Source organism: Electrona antarctica (assembly GCF_951216825.1).
Source record: "Electrona antarctica genome assembly, chromosome: 18".
NCBI lineage: Eukaryota > Metazoa > Chordata > Actinopteri > Myctophiformes > Myctophidae > Electrona > Electrona antarctica.
This window is the reverse complement of record NC_136799.1, coordinates 7,157,919-7,182,918: the sequence shown is the minus strand read 5'-3', so window position 1 is coordinate 7,182,918 and position 25,000 is coordinate 7,157,919. Positions and strand designations below refer to the sequence as shown.

Genomic DNA, 25,000 nt, shown 5'->3' with positions numbered 1-25,000 from the left:
GACACAAAACAAAAAAGAAAAACAAATGAAATGGCAACATACATAAACAGCAATATGCTACAATGATGAAGAGACAAGATACATTGTGTACGAACACACACACACACACACACACACACACACACACACACACACACACACACACACACACACACACACACACACACACACACACACACACACACACACACACACACACACACACACACACACACACACACACACACAGAGCAGTGTTACCTGAGAGAAGCAGAGATGCAGTATGTTGGTGTTGAGTTTGGTCAGAGTTCTGGTGAAACGGTAGCGACTCAGGTTCTCTCCACAGAACTCACTAGAACACAAACACACACAGACACAGACACCTTCATCACAGAACTCAATAGAACACAAACACACACAGACACCTTCATCACAGAACTCAATAGAACACAAACAAACACACACACACACAGACACCTTCATCACAGAACTCAATAGAGCGTTGCAGTCGTTCTATTGAGCCAGGGACCAGGAAATGAATCCCAATGCATTTTTCCCATAGACATTTCAAAAGGTATTTATTTAAAGACGGTTACGCCGCGGACAAAGCCAACTCGAGTCGTGACAACTCATGACAACACAAACAATATTTTGGACCAAACAAATAATTACAAAGAAAAACAACAAAAAAAGTGTTGTAACCTGCCGTTTTTTTTTTCTTTCTAATTATTTGTTCGGCCCAAAAAATTGTGTTTGTTGTCATGATTTGTCACGACTCGAGTTGGCTTTGTCCGTGGCGTAAACGGCTTTAAATAAATACTTTCTGAAATGTCTATGAGGAAAATTAACGGAGAATCATTTCCTGGTCCATGGTAGGGGGCGGGACTGCGACGCTCTATAGAACACAACACACACATTCATCACAGAACTCACTAGAACACAAACACACACACAGACACCTTCATCACAGAACTCACTAGAACACAAACACACACCTTCTTCACAGAACTCAATAGAACACAAACACACACACCTTCATCACAGAACTCACTAGAACACAAACACACACACAGACACCTTCATCACAGAACTCACTAGAACACAAACACACACACAGACACCATCACAGAACTCACTACAACACAAACACACACACAGACACCTTCATCACAGAACTCACTAGAACACAAACACACACACACAGACACCTTCATCACAGAACTTACTAGAACACAAAGACACAGACCATTTATACTCTAAGTCTTAGAGTATAAATGAGTATAAATGGTCATGTCATGTTCAGGAATAAAGTCAAAGTCGTACGATTTGTCACACACGTTACCGCAGTGAAATTTGTTCTCCGCATTTGACCCATCTCTTGGAGCGGTGAGCCACAGCCAAGGAGCGGTGAGCCGCAGCGTGCGCCGCGCTCGGGAATCATTTGATTAGTAGATTTGACCCCCAATCCAACCCATTGATGCCGAGTGTCAAGCAGGGAGGCATTGGGTCCCATTTTTTACAGTCTTTGGTATGACCCGGACGGGGATCGAACCCCGACCTCCCAGTTTCAGGGCGGACACTCTAACCACAAGGCCGCTGGTACAACAAGGTTGCAGGTGTATGATCTTAGAGTAGGTAGACCTTCGGTATCGTTTAATATCTCAACCAGTTAAAACTCTACACTGTTTTCACCCTAGACTAAATATGTTTAAGGATCTTAAGGTGGTTGCACACTGGACGCGTTTTTCGGAAAACCGATGGAGAAACGTGCTCGGTGTGTGGAGACCTTTAGTGTGAGAATTGGGATGCTAGTGTTCATGTGGTTATATAAGTCACTGTAAGAAAAATAGCCAGCAATCCTTCTGGTACTTAAACGGTCCGTCAAAAAATACTTTAGACTAAAAATACTTTAGACTGACCGTGATTCAGTGTTGCACCCAGGTCCACCCTAATAAAGCTGTCACAATAGTTTGCATTATTGTCTCCACCAGGCCGAAGGCATGGGGAGAGAGTATGTTTTGCACTCCGTCCGTGTGTGTGTGAGTCCGTCCCTCCGTCCAGGTGTGTGTGTGTGTCCATCCGTCTGTGTACAGCTAATCTCCGGCACCGTTAAAACCCGGTCGATGCCAAATTTTGCACACACACTCCCTGGATGCAAACGATGAACCTCTTTATATTACTTCTCCAGATTCAGTCCAAAAATCCCGCAAATCGTTACACACTATCTCTATAGTCATGTGTTCAAGGCGGATCTGTCTGATATTTCATATTCCATCCTAATTGTCTAACATTGGCTTTCAAAGTTTGCAGGATTTGCCCGTTTTGAACAAAAAGCCTCAAATCATGAACGCAGCATGCAATTTACATGAAATCTTTCACAGACTTTCCTACTAGGCTGAGGAATATATCCCACCCTTTTCACATTGGCCTGTTATAGCGCCACCAACAGGTGGATTTTTTGCAACACACATTTTTGGAACAAAATGCCTCAAATCATCCAATTGCCATCCAGGGCGTAAGAAGAAATGGCACCCTTTTCACATTGGCCTATTATAGCGCCACCAGGAGGCCACAACCTGACCTGCCCTGGTGGAGACTTGTGCCCCGAGGGGAACTTTTTCGAGTTCATACATGCTGAGGAAGGCTTGACGTCGCAGCGCGTCCGTGTTGGTTTGCCGTTTGTCTGTGCATGACAAATGAATTGGTTAACGTGTACTGTACCTGTTACAGAGCTTCATAATGAGTTAATGAGTTGTTAATTGGGTAGTGTAGGTTAATTGGGACAGGTGTGTACCTGTTACAGAGCTTCTTAATGAGTTGTTAATTGGGAAGGTGTAGGTTAATTGGGACAGGTGTGTACCTGTTACAGAGCTTCTTGGGCAGGTTGACATCCAGGATGTGAGACAGGATGTTAGCTAGCTGGGTGGCGTAGCACAGCGCCGCGCTGATGGTGTGAGCAGGATTGATATGGTCCAGCTCTGTTGGACACACACACACACACACACACACACACACACACACACACACACACACACACACACACACACACACACACACACACACACACACACACACACACACACACACACACACACACACACACACACACACACACACACACACACACACACACACACACACACACACACACACACACACACACACACACACACACACACACACACACACACACACACACAATAATTAGGGTCAACATGTTAAACACTGTTTACTTAGGCCTCTTTTAAACGGCGACCATCTCCAGATAAAACGGCAAAGTCCAGTTGCGTTCTAATTATTTATTGAACCTTACTAGAGAACGCACACTTTATGAAAACACTATAATGTCGCTAGGTGGCGCTAACGGGCTGCCAAATAGACCAGTCACCCACATACAAGAAGAAGAACCAGGTAGCCCCCCCTTCACGCAACCCTATCAGGGTTTTGAATGACGCCTCCAGACCACGACGGGGTTGTGGCCGTCACTCGCTGCCTGCTTCCTATACTAACACATCGAGGTGACAGACAGGCCGACAGGCAGCCCAGATGCAATTTCTGGGGTCATTTTGTAAACAAATACATATTTAGCCCCATGATCGAATGCCCCCACCCCCCCTGTCAAAAATAGCTAAAAATAGAAAATGAACACTCCTCTTTTACTTTCCCTCTAACCTAAAACATAAATCTTGGTTGAAAAAAACTAAAGTTGTCCTTTTAAATATACAAATAAATGACATTTAATAATGTTATACTTCCAAAAAAAGCTTGTAGATCTGCTATTTTTGAAAAATCATGAAAATGTGGTGCAAATCGTTGACTATATATTCTTTCAGAGCAAACGAGGGGGGTGTCGACGGCCAATTACATATATTTTTGGGGGTCCTTGACATGAAAATGGGGGTCATGAAAACGACTGACATGGGGGTTATTCAGAAAACTGTCAGGACTTGGAAGACATTTTGTAGAAATAAATGGGTTAAAGACAGCCCTCGTGCTGTGTAGGACAGACGGTGGGTCGGGTGTCGTCACCTGGTCCTTGTTGGCTGCTGCTCTTCTCCTCCACCCAGCTGTAGTAGGTGGAGCAGTCCCCGTTGCTGGGCAGGGTGACGGGGGTCCCCGTGATGCTGATGCTGGTCTCTCCGTTCTGGTCGTCCCAGACCCAGCGGCCAGACAGGTACGTGGTCCGACGAGCCTCCGCCAGCTCGCTGACCGTGCTGGAGGTCAGCGCCGGGTCGCACTCCGCCAGCACGTCCGCGGGGTCTCTGAGGGACAGGAAGAGTGGACGGGGACGTATTACGCAGTGTTGTTTTCGTCGACTAAAACTATGACGAAAAATGTTCGTCGACTACCTTTTTTCCACTGACAAAAACAACATAAAAACTAAATAAAAACTAAGCCATGATGACTAAAACTATGACAAAATATACTGACAATTTTGTTTTGTCAACAAATAAAAACTAGACTAAAATGTTAGGAAGGGACTAGTGGACAAGAGATCCAGTATAAGTCAATTTACACTTGTTTGCATGCTGAAAATAGCAGATATCGCGGTCCCGTCGCTGGTCGCGTTAGAAGTAATCACACCTCCGGTGGTTGGCGATCTCCTCTGGGTTTTTTGAGTGGTGTAAACCACTCCTACAACTGGCTTTGTTAGTCTGTCTGTCTGTCTGTCTGTGCCAAAAAAATTAGCATGGTTGCTACGGTCACCCAGTTCACACGGGTGCGATTTCATTACGTCAGACCACAGCTGATCAGTCTATATAAGACCTTACACCACTCAGTTCACACGGGTGTGATTTTTTTTGGCTACATCTAGCACCTTCCAAGATGGCACCGTGACACCCTGAAATGGGCTCTGAAGCAGCAAATCGCGGCTCGCACTGATTTAATGGTTCCAAATGAGCTGGGCTCACAGGGTGTTAATATCGCACCGCCAACCAATGAGCTGGGCGCACAGGGTGTTAATATCGCACTGCCAACCAATGAGCTGGGCGCACAGGGTGTTAATATCGCACCGCCAACCAATGAGCTGGGCGCACAGGGTGTTAATATCGCACCGCCAACCAACGGATCACTGGATGATCTGCAGCTCTAGCTCCTGAGCCACAGCCCCCTGGGGGTCACCGTCGGTCGGACAGAATTGTCATTAAATGGGGGTCCGTGGTAACCTGACTCCGCCAGATGGGGCAGCAGAGAGTACACTGGGCGGGATCAAGGCAGCACTGTGTATGCCTTGATCCCGCCTCTAGCTGCCGCTGATTGGCCAGGCCGTTTTGTGGCCGGGCATCAAGTCTGCCTGAGAGTTCCCAGATGGGAGCAAAGCAAAGCAAAGTTACTATATTTACCCCGGGTAACTGGACTAAGCATCAGATACTTGTTTACAGCCAGGCCCTGCTCATAGAACATTTCATGGTAGTGGTTCAATGCCTTGCTCAAGGGCACTTCAGCGGTGGTAATTTTAACGTGCCGGTCCGGGGATACGAACTGGCGACCTTCCGGTATCAAGACCGCTCCGCAAACCGTTCGGCCACCGTTGCCACTAAGGAGGGGGGAACCCAGTGTACTCTCTGCTGCCCCATCTGGCGGAGTCAGGTTAGGTCCGTGGACTAATGCATGTCAAACTGGGGGGGGGTCCTCGAAATTAAAATGGTAACTTGAGAATCACTGCTGGTGCAGTAAAGAAATCTTCTCTTGTGGGGGTCCTTGGAACATATTTTCAAATGGACATTTTCATGTCCTTGACATGTTTGGGGAACCTCTGTACTGCAGTACCTGCTGCCCTGCTTGTCCTCCTGCAGAGGGAAGATGTGCGTGGTGAGCTCCAGGATGTTGTCCCTGCGCTCCTGGGCTAGGAGCTCCAGGCGAGCCTGCAGCTCCTTCCTGCGGCGCTCCAGCATCTCCCCCAGGCGGCGGTTGTGGCGCTGGAGCTTGTCCCGTTTCTCCTGGTGTCTCCCCGCTCGCCGCTGCAGCCTCTGGCTCTCCTCCTGGGAGCGCAGGAGCAGCTCCTTACCTAGCAAGAGAAGGAGGAGGAACACGTAATACTACCATAGACAAAAACGTAGACGCCTCTTTCGGCAATTTTAGGCACAATTTTCCCGAGATTCCTTGCGAAGCATATGCCTTCAATGAGCGGAAGCTTGTCAAGCTTCAGCGTGCGTAACAGAAGTCCCGGAAAAGGCGCGCTGTGATTGGCCAGTAGTCACTTGAGTGACAGCGAGAGACATGAGTGAAGTCACTTGGGCAGCGTGCCTTCAGCGCTTCCTTAGTCTCGCGTTGCCAGACTGTTGCCTCTCGCAATTTTCAATGGAATAGTTGTCTGGCTACGCAAGACTAGCGCTTCCTTATGGCACTACCGCTTGACTTCCTGCCTTCATTGGAGACACGTCGCTCCAATGAACTGCTGCGGCCAATGAGGGATGTATTTTTTTTATATCTATGATATATACTATAACCAGTGGTTCCCAAACCTTTTCATGTCAAGGACCCCCAAATTGACACGAATTGGCCCCGCGGACCCCCATTTGAAAAGATATGCCAGGGACCCCCATAAGAGAAGATTTGTACGGTTCTAGCAGTGATTCTCAACCCATTTAATTGCAAGGACCCCCAGTTTGACCTGCAAATTAGTACAGACCCCCATTTAATGGCTTTTCTATCTCTGGGACCCCAAAAGGACCCCCAGTTTGACATGCAAATTAGTACAGACCCCCATTTAATGGCATTTCTATCTCTGGGACCCCCACATTTAGAGTGTACAAATGGAACCAAACGGGTCCATTTGGTTCCATTTGTACACTATCAGAGTAACCATTTGGTACCAAACTATCATTAAGCTGGGGACCCCCTGGAACTACCTCAAGGACCCCAGGGGGTCCCCGGACCCCACTTTGGGAACCACTGCTAATACTGCTATATTTAACAGACTACAGGGAACAAAACCCTTTATGTTCCGCTACGAACTGGCACTGTGAGTGTGAGTGTGTGTGTGTGCGCGCGCCACAGGGGAGAGGGGGTGGAGTTAGTTTCTATTGCCGACCGTTTGAGGATCCAATGGAGTTGGGAGTGCTTTTTTTTTTTGGCTTTCGCCTTTATTTTATGGAGGGACAGACAGTAGACTGACAGGAAATAGAGCACAGAAGTCTGACGTCACTTTCAGTAGAGGGCACCAACACACAGGTTCATGTATTTTTTTATTTGCATTGAAATCTCCATAGGGCGATTTTAGGTCGCTTCATATAAGAACTGTGTTTGAAAAATAAACCGACCACACCGGCCTTTCTGTCAGGGGAGTGGCTGTGCGTCGTTAATGATGTCCATTCATATTTGATACAGCCAGTTTCTGGAGAAAATGGAATTAATGTGGCCGCAAAAGCCTTGAAACTACATATGAAGGCAATGTCGCTGCTAATATACGTCACGCCCAGCTGTCAACACATTGCGTTCCTGAGATTCCTCGTTGACGTAAGCTCAGCTGGTGGTGACTCGACTCGTACTAACCACGAAACATTAAATATCAATCAATAAGATGCAGCCGCGTCCAAGCAATTCCCAAGCGCAATTTGAATTTGGAAGCGCTGGGCTGTGTTTTGGACCGCACACAAGTGTTTATGCCTACTAGTACTCTATGACTAGTACTAACCCTATCTCTAACTCTAACCTAAACATAACCGCAAGCAGGGGAGCAACGCATCCCTCACCAACCTTAATCCAATCTATTTAATGCACCCCTCACCAACCTTAATCCAAAAACTATTAACGTACCCCTCACCAACCTTAATCCAAAAACTATTAACGAACCCCTCACCAACCTTAATCCAAAAACTATTAAAAAGTCCGCGGTAGTAAAAGAGGTGGCGGCAGTGGGGCGCGAACGCGTGAAGCATGGTATTACAAGTCGGTGTAGTAATCCACTAGGCTAGCGAGGCAGCTGGCAGAATGGGGTTTTGTGTTTGTATTAGAAGGTGAGGTTCCGCCCGCGCGGGCGGCGCTTTCCATGGCTACTAGTAGTAGGGCGTGGCCGGCGTGGTACAACGAGCGCTCCTTCCCGCAGAACCTGCTTGGGAATCGCTCGGACGCGATGCAGCCACCCGCCTACCCGGAAATGTAGTCTCTGGGTTGTTTGACTCGTTTCTAAGGCTTATTTTGTTACTCTTTGGGTATATTTGTACATTTCCACCTTCAGTCGATGCTTCATATCCATATGAGTGAAAAGGCCGGGGTGATCGGTTTATTTTTCAAACACAGTTCTTATATGAGGCGATCTAAAATCCCCCTATGGAGATTACAATGCAAATAAAAAGTACATGAACCTGTGGACTGACGCCCTCTACTGACAGTGACGTCAGGACTTCGGTGCTCTATGGGGAGAGAGATGGGGGGAAGACATGCAGTAAAGGCCGTCGGGATCGGGAGTCGAACCCGCGGCACACTGCCAGACTGGATTAATTGTTTTATATATATATATATATATATATATATATATATTAAGGCTGTCAAAGTTAACGCGTTAATCGTGTGTTAACGCAAAGTCCGCGTTAATGGCGTTAATTTAATTAACGCGCGATTAACGCGCGGTGAAGTTGAGACGCATCTGAAATTCACATGCATGCATGCAGCCAGAGATTCCAATAGCCCCGTCTCTCTCTCATTCCCCCCTCTCCGTCAGACAGCCTGTGCAGCCGGGGTGCGGAGTGTACTAGTGTGGCTGGGTCAGCTAGGATGAATGCCTCCGTTGGGCTCGTTATAATGTTGACAGCCTGACTGTGCGTGCGTGCGTGCAGGGGAGAGAGAGTGGCGGGGGGGGCTCTCGTCTGGGAGTGTGTGTGTGTGTGTGTGTGTGTGTGTTGAGTTGATGATTTTGTTTCCCTCTTCCATGGCATTTGCAATAAAGCAAGCATTCTCCCATGTTGATAAGAGTATTTAAAACTTAAAAAGCAGTGGTTCTGAACCAGTGGTCCCTGAGGGGGTTCCAGGTGGCCGCCAGCTAAATGATGGAGAGTTGGTAACCAAATTAACCCTTATAGATCTTTAACTCTTGAGAGTGTAAAATGAAACCAAGTGGGTAAATTTGGTTTAATTTTACACTCTCAAGAGTTGAATAATTGTTAAACATCTGCATTACTTAAGTTAATTTACAAGAAGTCTACACAATTAGAGAACTTAGAAAACATGTTATTTTGATCAACATTGGCCTGTTATCTCTCCTAATGGTACTAAGATACAGTTCTTTAGTCATCAAATGGTGGTCCGTGGCTCAAATGCAGAATAAATAATGGACCTTGATAAGAAAAATCTTGAAAACCACTGATTTAAGGTATATTTAGAACGGATAAAAAATATGCGATTAATTTGCGATTAATCGGCGATTAACTATGGGCAACCATGCGATTAATCGCGATTAAATATTTTAATCGACTGACAGGCCTAATATATATATCAACGGTATTGTATAGAAGTAAACTCACATGTTGTCACTTCTTCGTTCCCACAGCCGATAGCTTCTTTCAGCTGTTCAACCTTCATCTTACAGGACATGATCTTCCATTTCTGGGACAAAGAGGTCAGAATCATCATTATCCATCTGATGTTCAACTGCTCCTCACCTCTGGCCTGGAACAGCACCACTGTTCCTACTATGCCTGCTCTAACCTAGTCCCCAATTAGAACCGCAATACGTGCAATCAGTTAATCATACTAATAACAAATTATAAAAATATTAATCGATAAAGATATCGATAACTTTATCAAATAAATAATCGATTAATAATCAATCCCGATGTCACAATAGACAAACATTCTGCAAACATAGGAGATCTACAAGATCACAGCACGTCACATATGGAGGCATTTTCTTTGTACATTCTTTGTACATCTGCTATTTTCAGTAAAGAGATTCGGTGCAGAGGGGGGAAAAAGGAGTGGCCCAAGTACATAACTTAGGGCAGGGTTCCCCAATTAATTTTCCTCGAGGGCCATATTTTGACTAGGGTACCGGGCTGGGGGCCGAGTCCGCACGCGTGAGGTCGAGGTCTTGCCCTGAAAATTCATTTTCAGGGCAGGACCCCATTTGAAAAGGATGCCCAGTTTGACATGCATAGGCTACTGACCCCCATTTAATGCCATTTATATCTGGGACCCCCCCCCCCCAAAAAAAAAATGGCCCGTGGGCCGCCTATTGGGGAACCCTATAGGGTTTTTAATCGTATGAACGTCCATATTCGGAGGCGATACCTTTGCTCAGAATAGAGGGTATGTGTGACATCATCATCATACCCGGACGTTATGTGGGAACGCCTACTGAGTGGCAAAAAACAACTTTCTGGCCTTGACAGCCCAGACATCCAAACAGAAAAGTTGTATTTGATTGCATTAAATGACTTTAAACATTAAATTCACTTTGTCACTCACTTTGCCACTCGATCTGCCATTCACTTTATGCATGCGCATACCCTCGATAAACATCAACAACAACGCTATTTTCAGCAATGGTTGGCCTCAGAATATGGACGATAGCGGGTTTATAAGCTTATTAATATAATGATTGACGTTGTCTTACCATCTGATCAGCCTGAATCTTCCCATCCATGGCCTGCATTACACTGGCAAAAACAAAGCGAAAACAATTTCACATACATTCAGTTACTTCAGTCGTGTTTTACAGGTGTTTTACACATAGGCCTGGTACACCATAATACTGTTCTACAGGTGTTTTACACATAGGCCTGGTACACCATAATACTGTTCTACAGGTGTTTTACACATAGGCCTGGTACACCATAATACTGTTCTACAGGTGTTTTACACATAGGCCTGGTACACCATAATACTGTTCTACAGGTGTTTTACACATAGGCCTGGTACACCATAATACTGTTCTACAGGTGTTTTACACATAGGCCTGGTACACCATAATACTGTTCTACAGGTGTTTTACACATAGGCCTGGTACACCATAATACTGTTCTACAGGTGTTTTACACATAGGCCTGGTACACCATAATACTGTTCTACAGGTGTTTTACACATAGGCCTGGTACACCATAATACTGTTCTACAGGTGTTTTACACATAGGCCTGGTACACCATAATACTGTTCTACAGGTGTTTTACACATAGGCCTGGTACACCATAATACTGTTCTACAGGTGTTTTACACATAGGCCTGGTACACCATAATACTGTTCTACAGGTGTTTTACACATAGGCCTGGTACACCATAATACTGTTCTACATGTGTTTTACACATAGGCCTGGTACACCATAATACTGTTCTACAGGTGTTTTACACATAGGCCTGGTACACCATAATACTGTTCTACAGGTGTTTTACACATAGGCCTGGTACACCATAATACTGTTCTACAGGTGTTTTACACATAGGCCTGGTACACCATAATACTGTTCTACAGGTGTTTTACACATAGGCCTGGTACACCATAATACTGTTCTACAGGTGTTTTACACATAGGCCTGGTACACCATAATACTGTTCTACAGGTGTTTTACACATAGGCCTGGTACACCATAATACTGTTCTACAGGTGTTTTACACATAGGCCTGGTACACCATAATACTGTTCTACAGGTGTTTTACACATAGGCCTGGTACACCATAATACTGTTCTACAGGTGTTTTACACATAGGCCTGGTACACCATAATACTGTTCTACAGGTGTTTTACACATAGGCCTGGTACACCATAATACTGTTCTACAGGTGTTTTACACATAGGCCTGGTACACCATAATACTGTTCTACAGGTGTTTTACACATAGGCCTGGTACACCATAATACTGTTCTACAGGTGTTTTACACATAGGCCTGGTACACCATAATACTGTTCTACAGGTGTTTTACACATAGGCCTGGTACACCATAATACTGTTCTACAGGTGTTTTACACATAGGCCTGGTACACCATAATACTGTTCTACAGGTGTTTTACACATAGGCCTGGTACACCATAATACTGTTCTACAGGTGTTTTACACATAGGCCTGGTACACCATAATACTGTTCTACAGGTGTTTTACACATAGGCCTGGTACACCATAATACTGTTCTACAGGTGTTTTACACATAGGCCTGGTACACCATAATACTGTTCTACAGGTGTTTTACACATAGGCCTGGTACACCATAATACTGTTCTACAGGTGTTTTACACATAGGCCTGGTACACCATAATACTGTTCTACAGGTGTTTTACACATAGGCCTGGTACACCATAATACTGTTCTACAGGTGTTTTACACATAGGCCTGGTACACCATAATACTGTTCTACAGGTGTTTTACACATAGGCCTGGTACACCATAATACTGTTCTACAGGTGTTTTACACATAGGCCTGGTACACCATAATACTGTTCTACAGGTGTTTTACACATAGGCCTGGTACACCATAATACTGTTCTACAGGTGTTTTACACATAGGCCTGGTACACCATAATACTGTTCTACAGGTGTTTTACACATAGGCCTGGTACACCATAATACTGTTCTACAGGTGTTTTACACATAGGCCTGGTACACCATAATACTGTTCTACAGGTGTTTTACACATAGGCCTGGTACACCATAATACTGTTCTACAGGTGTTTTACACATAGGCCTGGTACACCATAATACTGTTCTACAGGTGTTTTACACATAGGCCTGGTACACCATAATACTGTTCTACAGGTGTTTTACACATAGGCCTGGTACACCATAATACTGTTCTACAGGTGTTTTACACATAGGCCTGGTACACCATAATACTGTTCGATGTTCACAGCTAGACACTGTAGATCAGTGGTTCCCAAACTTTTTCATGGCAAGGACCCCCACATTGACACTAATTGGCCCGCGGACCCCCATTTGAAAAGGTAGGTCAGGGACCAACATAAGAGAAGATTTGTATGGCTCTAGCAGTGATTCTCAACCCGTTTAATTTCAAGGACCCACCAGTTTGACATGCATTAGTCTACGGACCCCCATTTAATGGCATTTCTATCTCTGGGACCCTCAATTTATATTGTGAGAATCAAAATTGAACTCTGAGAGTGTACAAATGGAACCAACGGGTTCATTTGTACACTCTCAGAGTTACAGACCCACAAGGGTCCATTTGGTTCCAAACCATCATGTAGCTGGGGGACCCCCTGGAACTCCACCAAGGACACCTGGGGGTCCCCGGACCCCACTTTGGGAACCACTGCTGTAGAGAAATATAAGCCAGGGCCATGTGTGTAGTGTACTGACATACTACTCTGTGCTTCAAGGCACTCGGGGTAGCACAGGGCCATGTGTGTAGTGTACTGACATACTACTCTGTGCTTCAAGGCACTCGGGGTAGCACAGGGCCATGTGTGTAGTGTACTGACATACTCCTCTGTGCTTCAAGGCACTCGGGGTAGCACAGGGCCATGTGTGTAGTGTACTGACATACTACTCTGTGCTTCAAGGCACTCGGGGTAGCACAGGGCCATGTGTGTAGTGTACTGACATACTACTCTGTGCTTCAAGGCACTCGGGGTAGCACAGGGCCATGTGTGTAGTGTACTGACATACTCCTCTGTGCTTCAAGGCACTCGGGGTAGCACAGGGCCATGTGTGTAGTGTACTGACATACTACTCTGTGCTTCAAGGCACTCGGGGTAGCACAGTGGCAAAGTCCCACTGCCCACCACCACGGAGCTTGTGGAGTTCGAATCCACCGTGGTGCATCCGGCTTCGTCGGGCGCCTATGCGAACACGACTGGCCAGTAACTCGGGGAAGAGAAGCCGGTCGGGGGAAGAGGGTGAAATTGGTCATTGCTTAATACTCGTACGGGCTGGGGGCGGCATCTGTCAGGCGACCAGCGGGGAGTGATGGGCGGGAGGAGTAGGACGAAGGAGTCCGTCCTCCCAGTGGGGGCTCCTGCTCACTGGCAGGTGAGTTAGTAGAATACGACAACGACAATAGTGACAACACACAAATGTGTGAGGGGACGAATTCATTGGCACAACGAATTGGGGTGGAAAAGGGTGGTAGAAAATAAGTGGCTTCTCTTATACATCAGTGGTTTCCAACCAGCGGTCCGGGGACCAGCAGTGGTCCTTGAAGCGGTTCCATTGGTCCTCAGGTAAATAATGGAGAGTTGGTAACCAAATGGACCCTTATAGATCTTTAACTCTTGAGAGCGTAAAATGAAACCAAATGGACCCGTACAGGTCCAATTGGTTTCATTTTACGCTCTCAATAGTTAAATTATTGTTAAACATCTGCATTACTTCATTTACAAGAAGTCTACACAATTAGAGAATGTAGAAGAATTGTTATTTTGATCAACGACAACAAAATAATAAAATATTCTTTAGTTTTGGGTCTGAGAGGCTAAATCTCATAAGATGGTGGTCCGTGGCTCAAATGCCAAATAAATAATGGTCCTTGAAATGACAATGAAAAGGGTTGAAAACCACTGTCTTGTAATATATTTAAAAAAAAAACAGTGCTTCAAAAAAGGAAATTAAAATATAGTCTCAAGTTTCATTCCAAAGAGAATACTAGCACAGAATACTGAAAACAAGAGGGTCCCTTTTCATTTGTAATTGTACGGTTGTTACATTTATGTGAAGCGATTGAGAATCTGTCTGTCTGTATTAATGACTCTGTAGTCTGTACACTGTATCATCGTCAAATCATATCACAAGGCCATTTAACTTTACATCGCTACATCAATATCTGATATATTATATGGTGCAATTTGATAGGCAAAGATCAAAATGGTCAATTACTGAACAGACTGTACATCATTTCTGAATTAATCATCTTCAAAAGGATGAAACGCCATTTCATGTCCTTGCATTAAGTTGTTTTTTAGATGATGTAAGATTAGAAATAAAAGTTCATTATGTACACATCTCTGGTTTAAATGAATCAACGTTTACCTCTGTTGAAGCTGCTCCTTTTCTTCCCGAAGCTTCTTCAGTGTCTCTAGTTTGTCAATGTATCTAGACAAAGCACAAGCACACACGTCAGTCATTCACATGGAATATGAACGGGTTGGTGTCGCTTAATGCAGTGGTTCCCAAAGTGGGGTCCGGGGACCCCCAGCCCCAAGGGTCCTTGAGGGAGTTTCAGGGGGTCCCCAGTTTGGAACCAAATGGACCCTTATGGGTCTGTAACTCTGAGTGTACAAATGGAACCAAATGGACCCTTATGGGTCTGTAACTCTGAGTGTACAAATGGAACCAGATGGACCCGTTAAGGGTCTATTTGGTTCATTTTGTACACTATCAGTTAAATTACCATTGATTATACAATATAAATTGGGGGTTCCAGAGATAGAAAATAAAATAAATGCCATTAAATGGGGGTCCGTAGCCTAATGCACGTCAAACTGGGGGTCCTTGGAATTAAACGGGTTGAGAATCACTGCTAGAGCCGAACATATCTTCTCTTATGGGGGTCCCTGGCATATATTTTTCAAATGGGGGTCCACGGGCTACTTAGTGTAAATTTGGGGGTCCTTGACATGAAAATGTTTGGGAACCACTGGCTTAATGCCAAGACGAACAGAGCTTAATGACACATTTAGAAGTAGCCGATGCACTGATTTGGAAGAAGAGATGTGACCTAAAACTGATTTGGAAGAAGAGATGTGACCTAAAACTGATTTGGAAGAAGAGATGTGACCTAAAACTGATTTGGAAGAAGAGATGTGACCTAAAACTCGCCACTGCCATTTGTGTATTGGCTCATTGATATCAAACACACAAAACGAGGAACAGGACATGAAGGAGGCACCATATCAATCAACACATTATCATCATCACAAAGTTTTCAGTTCTAAACATTGTAGCTGGTAGACACTCTCCCTATGGCTTTACAGAGATGTGTCTACCAGCTACAAGTCAACAAACTGGGTTAGTAACCTGAAGCCTGCTGCTTGGATCGTGGTACATGAATGTTTAACTGTCTGGTTGTAAACATGGCACGGAGCGAACTAGCTCAAACTAACTAACTACAGAAAGCTAAACAAATGGGTCACGGCGGTCGCCCCACTACGAAATATAAAGAATAGATGGTATGGGACTATGCGCATGCATAAATATAAAGAATAGATGGTATGGGACTATGCGCATGCATAAATATAAAGAATAGATGGTATGGGACTATGCGCATGCATAAATATAAAGAATAGATGGTATGGGACTATGCGCATGCATAAATATAAAGAATAGATGGTATGGGACTATGCGCATGCATAAATATAAAGAATAGATGGTATGGGACTGTGCGCATGCATAAATATAAAGAATAGATGGTATGGGACTATGCGCATGCATAAATATAAAGAATAGATGGTATGGGACTGTGCGCATGCATAAAGTGAATGGCAAATCAAGTGGATTTAACGTTGTTTAAAGGACCACTTCAACACTTTTCAACCTATCTTCATATACTAGTCCTCACTAATAATCATGATAAAATGGCTACCATTTTTTTCTACTCAGTCTGTGTCTCATAGGAGGACTGTGGGCAGTTCAGAAACCCGTCCACCAGTGACATCATCGATGGGGAATCCAAGCTATTATAAACTGCAGGCTTTCTAGTCCTGAAAAGTTGCAATGCGAAAATGGAAGCCATCGTTCTTACCATAATAAAAATCTAAACATTTTTGTAAAAAAATATTGTTTAAAAAAATTCTGCCTAACGATGATGTCACTGGTGGACGGGTTTCTGAACTGCCCACAGCCCTCCTATGAGAAGCAGACTGAGTAGAAAGAAATGGTGCCATTTTATCATGATTATTAGTGAGGACCAATTATATGAAGATTGGTTGAAAAGTGGTGAAGTGGTCCTTTCATGCAATCAGACAGGACTTTTCTATAGAAGAGACATGTTTTAATTCTCTAGGAGTAGTTCTTGATATAAGGTACTTTATCTGCTGTACTGTGGGGTAAGAAAGTTCCAAATAATTAAGCTATTTAAGAATATATTTTTTAATATATAAAATGTTCCCTCCTAGCTGTGTAAAGATGTACTGTTGTACACCTACTGGTTATGAATGGTATGTAAAGTTGTACTGGTGATTGTTAAAGTGAGGTCCAGGGACCCCCAGGTTCCCCTTGACGGGCATCCAAATGGACCCTTATTGATCTGTAACTCAAAGGCCCCTTTTCCAGTTCCAGTTACCAAAGTTATGTTGGTGGAAATGGAGCCGGAGAGCATTAAGAAATGTGGAACCAAATATGGGTTCATTGTTTTTGCACAATGTACACTGTCAAGAGTTATGGGGGTCGTTGAAATTAAGACGTTTGAGAACCACTGGTTGGCGACATTCAAAATCCAAGCCGGGTTGTGCTTATAACGATGCCCCTGGGAAGGTATATCCCCGGCCGGGTCATACCAAAGACCAAATAATGGGACCCAATGCCTCCCTGCTTGGCACTCAGCATCAATGGGTTGGATTGTGGGGTCAAAACAACTAATCAAAATGATTCCCGAGTGCGGCACGGCAGCTGTTCATCGCTCCAAGACATGGGTCAAATGCGGAGAACAAATTTCAATGCGGTAATGTGTGACTTAATCGTACGGCTTTGACTTTGTTTTACTGGGGTTAGGTTTAGGCATAGTTTTACTGAGTTTAGGTTTAGGCTGTCAATCACAGCGACTGGCCAATCACAGCGCATCCTTGCACAACCCGGAAAGGTTTTGGAATGACGCCCACACGTGGTGGTGGTGTGTGTGTGTGTAACGTTCTACTGGCTCCCCCCAGCAGCACGCGAGCGAACCTTTCAGGGTTCCTTCCGTCGATGTACTGGAAGTCTCCGTGGCGGATGCAGCGGGCGCAGGTGAGGCGGCGGCGGGCCGTGCTGCAGAGGGGACAGCGCTCCACGGCCACGTACAGACCCTCCGCATCGTCCACCGACTCCACCATCACGCCACCGCCCCCACCGGCCACCGGGGGGCGGTAGTAGGCCTGTCAATCAAGTACAATTTAGGACTTGTCACAATCGTGTGGTTTTGCGTGAAGACTGATTGTCACACAAATAATTGCGATTAACGATTTAATTGTGTTTTTGTTCGATGAACATTGAAGCATAATATGAATACGAATTCGATTTTTGTTTTGGCTTCTAGGCTTTGAAGTTGCACAAGGCAGATATGACAAATAATCCTAAATACAAAAATAAATTACTGTCAATGCATATATAAAAAAACATTAGAAATAGCAGATCTACAAGTACCGTTGCATTTATATAGCGCTTTTATCCAAAGTGCTTTACAGAGATACACCAATGGTGGAGGAAACCTCAAACCGGGCAAGGCACCAACCTGCACCATCGGGAGCAATTAGGGGTTCAGAGTCTTGCTCAAGGACACTTGGACACTACTAACTCTGGGGGAGCCCGGGTTCGAACTGGAAACCTGTTATCCGGCTGTTCTACCGGCCACTCTACCCCTGAGCCACCACCTCTACCCCTATAAGCACACAACACATTCCCATCGCAGTGTGTTATGAGCTCGTAGATCTGCTATTTCCACGCGTTATAGCGTACTACAGCACAGAAACGATTATGGCGATTATGCAAAAATAATTGTGATTATCTCAAATAATTGGGATTAGACGATTATGTAATAAGTGTGACAGTAATCACATGCATCAAATGCAGAGAGAGACAGTGTAGTAGCAGTGCCTCAGTAAAATGCAGAGAGACAGTGTAGTAGGCTAGTACCACTGTAGCAGTGTCTCAGTAAACTAGGATAACAGGTAAACCAAGAACCTAGCATCAGTCGGCTAAACCAGTGGTTTTCAACCCTTTTCACATCGAGGCCCATTATTTAGTCGCCATTTGGGGAGGCATCCTTTGGTTAGACATAGCATTGGTTAGACATAAGGTTGGTGAGGGGTGCGTTAAGGGCTGGGAGAGGGTTATGGTTAGGTTTAGGTGTGCTTCCCCGTGGGAGGTTAGGGTTAGCGTGAGGGTTTGAGATAGGTTGTAGGACTAATGACTGGTCTAAGCCACGGACCACTAACCTGACTCCGCCAGATGGGGCAGCAGAGAGTACAAAACGGCCTGGCCAATCAGCAGCAGCTAGAGGCTGGATAGCTGCTGCTGATTGGCCAGGCCGTTTTGTGGCCGGGCATCAAGTCTGCCTGAGAGTTCCCAGATGGGAGCAGGAGGGGGGAACCCAGTGTACTCTCTGCTGCCCCATCTGGCGGAGTCAGGTTAACAGACCACCACCATGTGATGAGATTTAGCCTCTCACACCCAAAACTAAAGTATGTTCTGTTTTCGTTGGATAAGATTTTGTCTACAATTCCGTGCTTTTGGCAAAGGATCAAAATAAGAATGCTTTACATTCTCTAATTGTGTAGAATTCTTGTAAATGAAGTAGTGCAGATGTTTAACAATAATGTAACACTTGAGAGCGTAAAATGAAACCAAATGCACCCGTACGGGTCCATTTGATCTATAAAACTCTATAAGGGTCCATTTGGTTACCAACTCCATCATTTAGCTGGGGACCACCTAGAACCCCCTCAAGGACCACTGGTGGTCTCCGGACCACTGGTTGAGAACCACTGGCCTAAACAGATCATCAGAAAAATAATCTGTATGTTGAAACTACAGGATAGTGGATACAGGGTTTAACAATGAACCCAACAACATAATCAGCACATTAATAGTCTGGTCTGATCTTACTTTAATTGTCTGTTCTGGGTTAATCACCATTATTATCTTTGCATAACCGTCAGAAAGTAATCTTTTCAACTCGTATTATGTATAAACATTCATCTGTTGAAAAATAGCCGTTCTGCAAGCCCACAACAACAGGTAGATCAGCTATATTTTTTTTAAAATAAAAAGCCAGAGACTCCTGTTACTAAACAAACACTATGTATATAGCAGTGAATTTCAACCTTTTTCATTACAAGGCCCATTATTTATTCTGCATTTGATGAGATTTAGCCTCTCAGACCCAAGACTTAGAATATTTTGTTGTCGTTGGGATAAGATTTTGTCCACAATTCCATGCTGTAATGTATCGATGTGGTACCATTAGGAGAGATAACAGGCAAACATTGATCAGAATGACAATTCTTCTACATTCTCTAATTGTATGAACTCCTCAATTAACTAATGCAGATGTTTAACAATAATTTTACTCTTGAGAGCGTAAAATGAAACCAAAAGGACCCGCAAGGCTCCATTTGGTTTCATTTTACAATCTCAAGAGCTAAAGATCTATAAAGGTCCATTTGGAAAGAACTCTCCATCACGTAGCTGGGGACCAGCTGGAACCTCCTCAAGGACCACTGGTTTAGCAGTGGTTCCCAAAGTGAACCCCAACGGGCCCATTTGGTTCCATTTTGTACTCTCAGAGTTAAATTAACATTGATTTTACAATAGATATTGGGGGTCCCAGAGATAGAAATGCCATTAAATGGGGGGTCCGTAGCCTATTGCATGTCAAACTGGGGGTACTTGAAATTAAACGGGTTGAGAATGACTGCTAGAGCCGTAAAATCTTCTCTTATGGGGGTCCCTGGCATTATGTTTTCAAATGGGGGGTCCGCGGGCTTATTAGTGTCAATGTGGGGGTCCTTGACATGAAAAAAGTTTGGGGACCACTGGTTTAAGTGTCTCATGGTGGTTAGTGGTGACAGACAGACAGCCGTACCTGGGGTGGTGTGGTGGTGCTCGGGGCTTGCGGGGGATGAGCAGCGGGAGGCCCGGCCCGGAGGGGCGGCCGTCCAGCCGGCTGGGACACCGACGCCGGGGAAGAAGAGGCTCCGTCCTGGTCCTCCTCCTCCGGGAGGTCCGGCGCTCGGAACGAGGACGACGCCGCCGCCATGCTAATGCTAATGCTAACGACAAATTAAACACACCACGTCGTGGAAATTTAAGATTTTAAAGATGTATTTGGCCGCGACGTGACGCGTTCATCTTCTAGTACTGGAGCGGCGTTTTCGTTCTTCAGGGCCCAGGGGGTGTTACGTTTTTTTTAGGAGGGGAATGGGAATGCTAATAATAAACACAGCACTGTTGTTGTTGTCGTCGTCTAACGGTCCTCCTCCTCCTCCTCCTCCACCACCACCACTTCCTGGTTCCTCAGATCACGTGACGTGACGCAGTTTGTTTATGTGGTGACGTACCTGTTGAGGGCGGAGTCTGAAGCCATGCTGCTGCTGCTGCTGTGGTGGATTTAATATTAGATTAAAATGATTACTTAAAATTACACAAAAGAAAAGAAAAGAAAAGGATAAATCCACTAAAATAATGTTGATGGGAATCCAAGTGAATCAAATATTAAAAACAAGTGGTTGAAATTTGTATTCAGTTTGTGAAGTGACTCAGGGCTGTAACCCGAGGAGAAATGGAATCGAGAAAGAAATACAATTCCTTTCAACCTTGCTTCCCATTTCTTGGGAGGCAAAACATGAAATTGTGAAACAGTGAATCGTGCTCATGAAGGTGATCCTCGTAGTTACTGCAGAGCGCACCTCATTAGTGTGAACAGTATTTACAAATAATGTATACAACGGAAATGGTATTGCACTGGTATTGTCAAACAGAACTATGAAGCCTAAGGGAGTCCATTGTGGAAAGTACAGTAACTATACTATTACTATACTATTTACTAAGTATAAGTACTGTACTTTAGTACAATTTTGAGGTATTCTTTTACTTGACTTCATCGGATCTCATTTGAAAACTTTAGTTACTACTAGTTACTTTGTAACTATTTCAGGTTTGAAGAAGCACAGAGAAAGCTGCCCCCCTCCCCCCCCTCCACTGTCTGACCCCCTGGGTTCTCAACAAAGGAACTGCCGTTCACACCTGTGACGGAATGTTGCAGAGATAGCCATCAGATGGACGACCCACTACAGCCTCTGGAGGAGGCTGATGTTCGTCTGTCATTTCTGCACACCAACACCAGGAAAGCAGCAGGACCGGATGAGATCCCAGGGCGAGTCCTCAAAGCCTGCGCAACACAGCTGGCCGGTGTCTTCACAGACATTTTCAACCAATCTCTCCGTGAGAGCAAAGTACCATCATGCTTTAAATCAGCAATCATTGTCCCAGTCCCTAAAAAAGGCAAAGTAACTGGGTTAAATGACTGGAGACCAGTCGCACTCACACCCATTGTGAGCAAATGCTTTGAAAAACATGTCAGAAAGATGATCAACAGCAAGCTGCCACCCACACTGGACCCCCTGCAATTTGCCTACCGTCAGAACAGATCCACGGACGACGCCATTGCAACATCACTCCACACCACCCTCTCACACCTTGAGAAGGAGAAGTCTTATGTGAGAATGCTGTTCATTGACTATAGTTCAGCGTTCAACACCATTATCCCCCTCAAACTAGACTTCAAGCTAAAGCGCCTGGGTCTAAACTCAAACCTTTGCAGCTGGATCCTCAACTTCCTGTCAGAGCGCCGTCAGGTGGTGCGGATGGGAACAAAGTTCTCTGCCCCCCTGACCCTCAGCACAGGAGCCCCTCAAGGATGCGTTTTGAGCCCCCTTCTCTACTCCCTGTACACCCACGACTGCGTGGCTTTGTTCAACTAAAACCAAGTGGTCAAGTTTGCAGACGACACCACAGTCATAGGCTTGATCACGGATGACGACGAAACAGCGTACAGGAAGGAAGTAGAAAACCTGGCACAATGGTGTCAAGAGAACAACCTGGCTCTCAACATTGACAAAACAAAAGAGCTGATCTTTGACTACAGGAGGCCTCCCAGAGATGATAGATCACTCTCCTATCCAGATCGGAGGTGCTGCAGTGGAAAGGGTCAGAGAGTTCAAATTCCTGGGAGTGCACATTACTGAGGACCTCACCTGGGCAGTGCAGACAGAGCGGGTGGTGAAGAAAGCACAACAACGCCTCTTCTTTCTCAGAAAACTGAAGAAAGCTGGAATGGGTCCAAAAGTTCTAAGAGCTTTCTACAGAGGCACCACAGAGAGCATCCTGACTGGTTGCTTCACGGCCTGGTATGGCAACTGCACTGACCTAAACCGCAAAGCATTGCAAAGGGTTGTGCGGACAGCCGAACGCATCAGCAGATGTGCTCTCCCCCCTATCCAAGCCCTGTACGATGAACGCTGTGTCAGCAAAGCTCGAGGAATAATGAAGGACCCAAGTCATCCCAACCGCAGTCTGTTTGAGATGCTACCACATGGGAAGCGGTTTCGCAGTCTCAAAGCCACTGGAAATAGACTGCAAAAAAGCTTCTTTCCCCGAACAATCAGATACATGAACGAACTGATAAGAACCAAAGCGTATCAGGGAAAAGGAAAACGCTAGCACCCTCCCGCACCTTTGCCCCGCACCTTTTGCCCTTTGCCCTCGCACTATTGAGTTCAAATTGCACCTACTTGCACCTACTTATATTGAACATAGTCTACTGTGAAGTTAATAATAAAATAATACTATAATAATAATAATTGTCCTACTACAAGGAAAACATGCACATGTACATATGATACTCTTTTTCTACACTTGTTTGCTCTTTTTTGCACTCTATATTCTATTTTGTTTGCTGTGTTTTGCTGTTTTGATGTCGTATTATATTTTTGCTCTTTTTTGCACTCTATATTCTATTTTGTTTGCTGTGTTTTGCTGTTTTGATGTCGTATTATATTTTTGCTGCTGCATTGTCTGAAGGAAGCCAAACAAAAATAAGTTTTACTCTTATGTACCTGTACACAAGATGTAACAATAAAGCACAACCTTGAACCTTGTAGATTTTGATTATTACCCTATTGGCCTGAATATAAGACTATGTTTTTTTCCAATGGAAATATCCTAAAAAACGGGGTCGTATTATAATCGGGGACTAGACTATTCAATGTTATTTTTCCACAAATGAGTCTTGAAAAATGGGGGTCGTCTTATAATCAGAGTGGTCTTATATTCGGGACAATACGGGTACTACAAAACATAGGTTAACCACTCAACCCTATACACATTTCACCCTTTTGAAAATAGTTGCCATTCTCAAAAGATGTTTTTATACAATGTATACATATATTTGAAAACTTGTGAAACGGGACATTCCGAGTAATGAGTACTTTCTACATTTTGATAACAATACTTTTGTACTTTCACTCAAGTACATTTTATTTACATAGTATTTCTACATTGTGACTTCTTTCTCCACTGTCACTGATCAGGCTCACTCACAACTACACTCTAAAATGTTCATTTTTCAGGAAATATGGTTCAGGAAATAAAGAAAACCTTACATTATTAAAACAAAGCAATACCACCTCATCAAAGTTGGTATTGTGACTTGTCGAGGGGAAGAGGGGGTGGAGTTAGCTGCTTTTGCAGACAGTTTGAGGGTCCAATTTTAATACTTTTATTTGGTTCAATGTTGTTTTAACAACAGACAGACATAAGGGCGTTCAATAGCATTGATTTATGAAAAAAAGAAAAGGAAGAAAAGCCTGAAAATATGGAGTTAGCTGGTTACTGCCAGACAGCGACAATGATGTAGTAGTGGGGGTCCCTGCTTTGTCTCTCTTGGTCTGAAAATGTTGAAGACCCCTGTGGCCAGTTCATGACAGAACAGGCAGACAGTGAACATATGAAGAGGAAATGTAGAAGTTTCCAGGCCAAACAATAATTCCAGTTTTATTGCCTTCAGGATGGATTAGCAATATACATAATACTGTACTGACCATTTGTGCACAATACAAAAATAAAAAATATATTATTTTACCAGCTTTCCATCCACAGCATTACATTTTTAACAAGAAAATTAATATAATAAAGAGCTATGCCTTTATCTGAAACTTTTTTTTTTTTTGCTTTTCACTACTAAGCAAATGATTGATGTTATACAATTCAATCTTCAGTGCTTCCTGAATCCCTTCAGAATGGGGTAGATGTTCTCGAACGCTTCGTAGATCTCGCCGCGGTCTTTGGCTCCTGAATGACCAGAACACAAGCTAAGAATCACACTCCGCCTCACCTGCCTCCTACAACGGCATGTAGCAATAACTATAGCAATACTAGTATAATTATG

At 44.4% G+C, this 25,000-nt stretch overlaps 1 protein-coding gene across 2 annotated transcripts in view; it reads right to left on the bottom strand.

Moving 5' to 3' along the window:
- The window catches only part of atg14 (autophagy related 14), a 38,362-nt gene that overhangs the window by 5,629 nt on the left and 7,733 nt on the right, over positions 1-25,000 (bottom strand). For both annotated transcript variants that reach the window (XM_079528711.1, XM_079528712.1), the window contains 9 exons: positions 20,639-20,825; positions 17,743-17,930; positions 14,893-14,955; positions 10,535-10,577; positions 9,444-9,525; positions 5,752-5,989; positions 4,009-4,241; positions 2,840-2,957; positions 241-331 (listed from right to left, as the gene is read on the bottom strand). In XM_079528711.1, the coding sequence (XP_079384837.1) occupies positions 241-331; positions 2,840-2,957; positions 4,009-4,241; positions 5,752-5,989; positions 9,444-9,525; positions 10,535-10,577; positions 14,893-14,955; positions 17,743-17,930; positions 20,639-20,825 (1,243 nt within the window). The remainder of the gene's footprint in view (positions 1-240; positions 332-2,839; positions 2,958-4,008; positions 4,242-5,751; positions 5,990-9,443; positions 9,526-10,534; positions 10,578-14,892; positions 14,956-17,742; positions 17,931-20,638; positions 20,826-25,000) is intronic.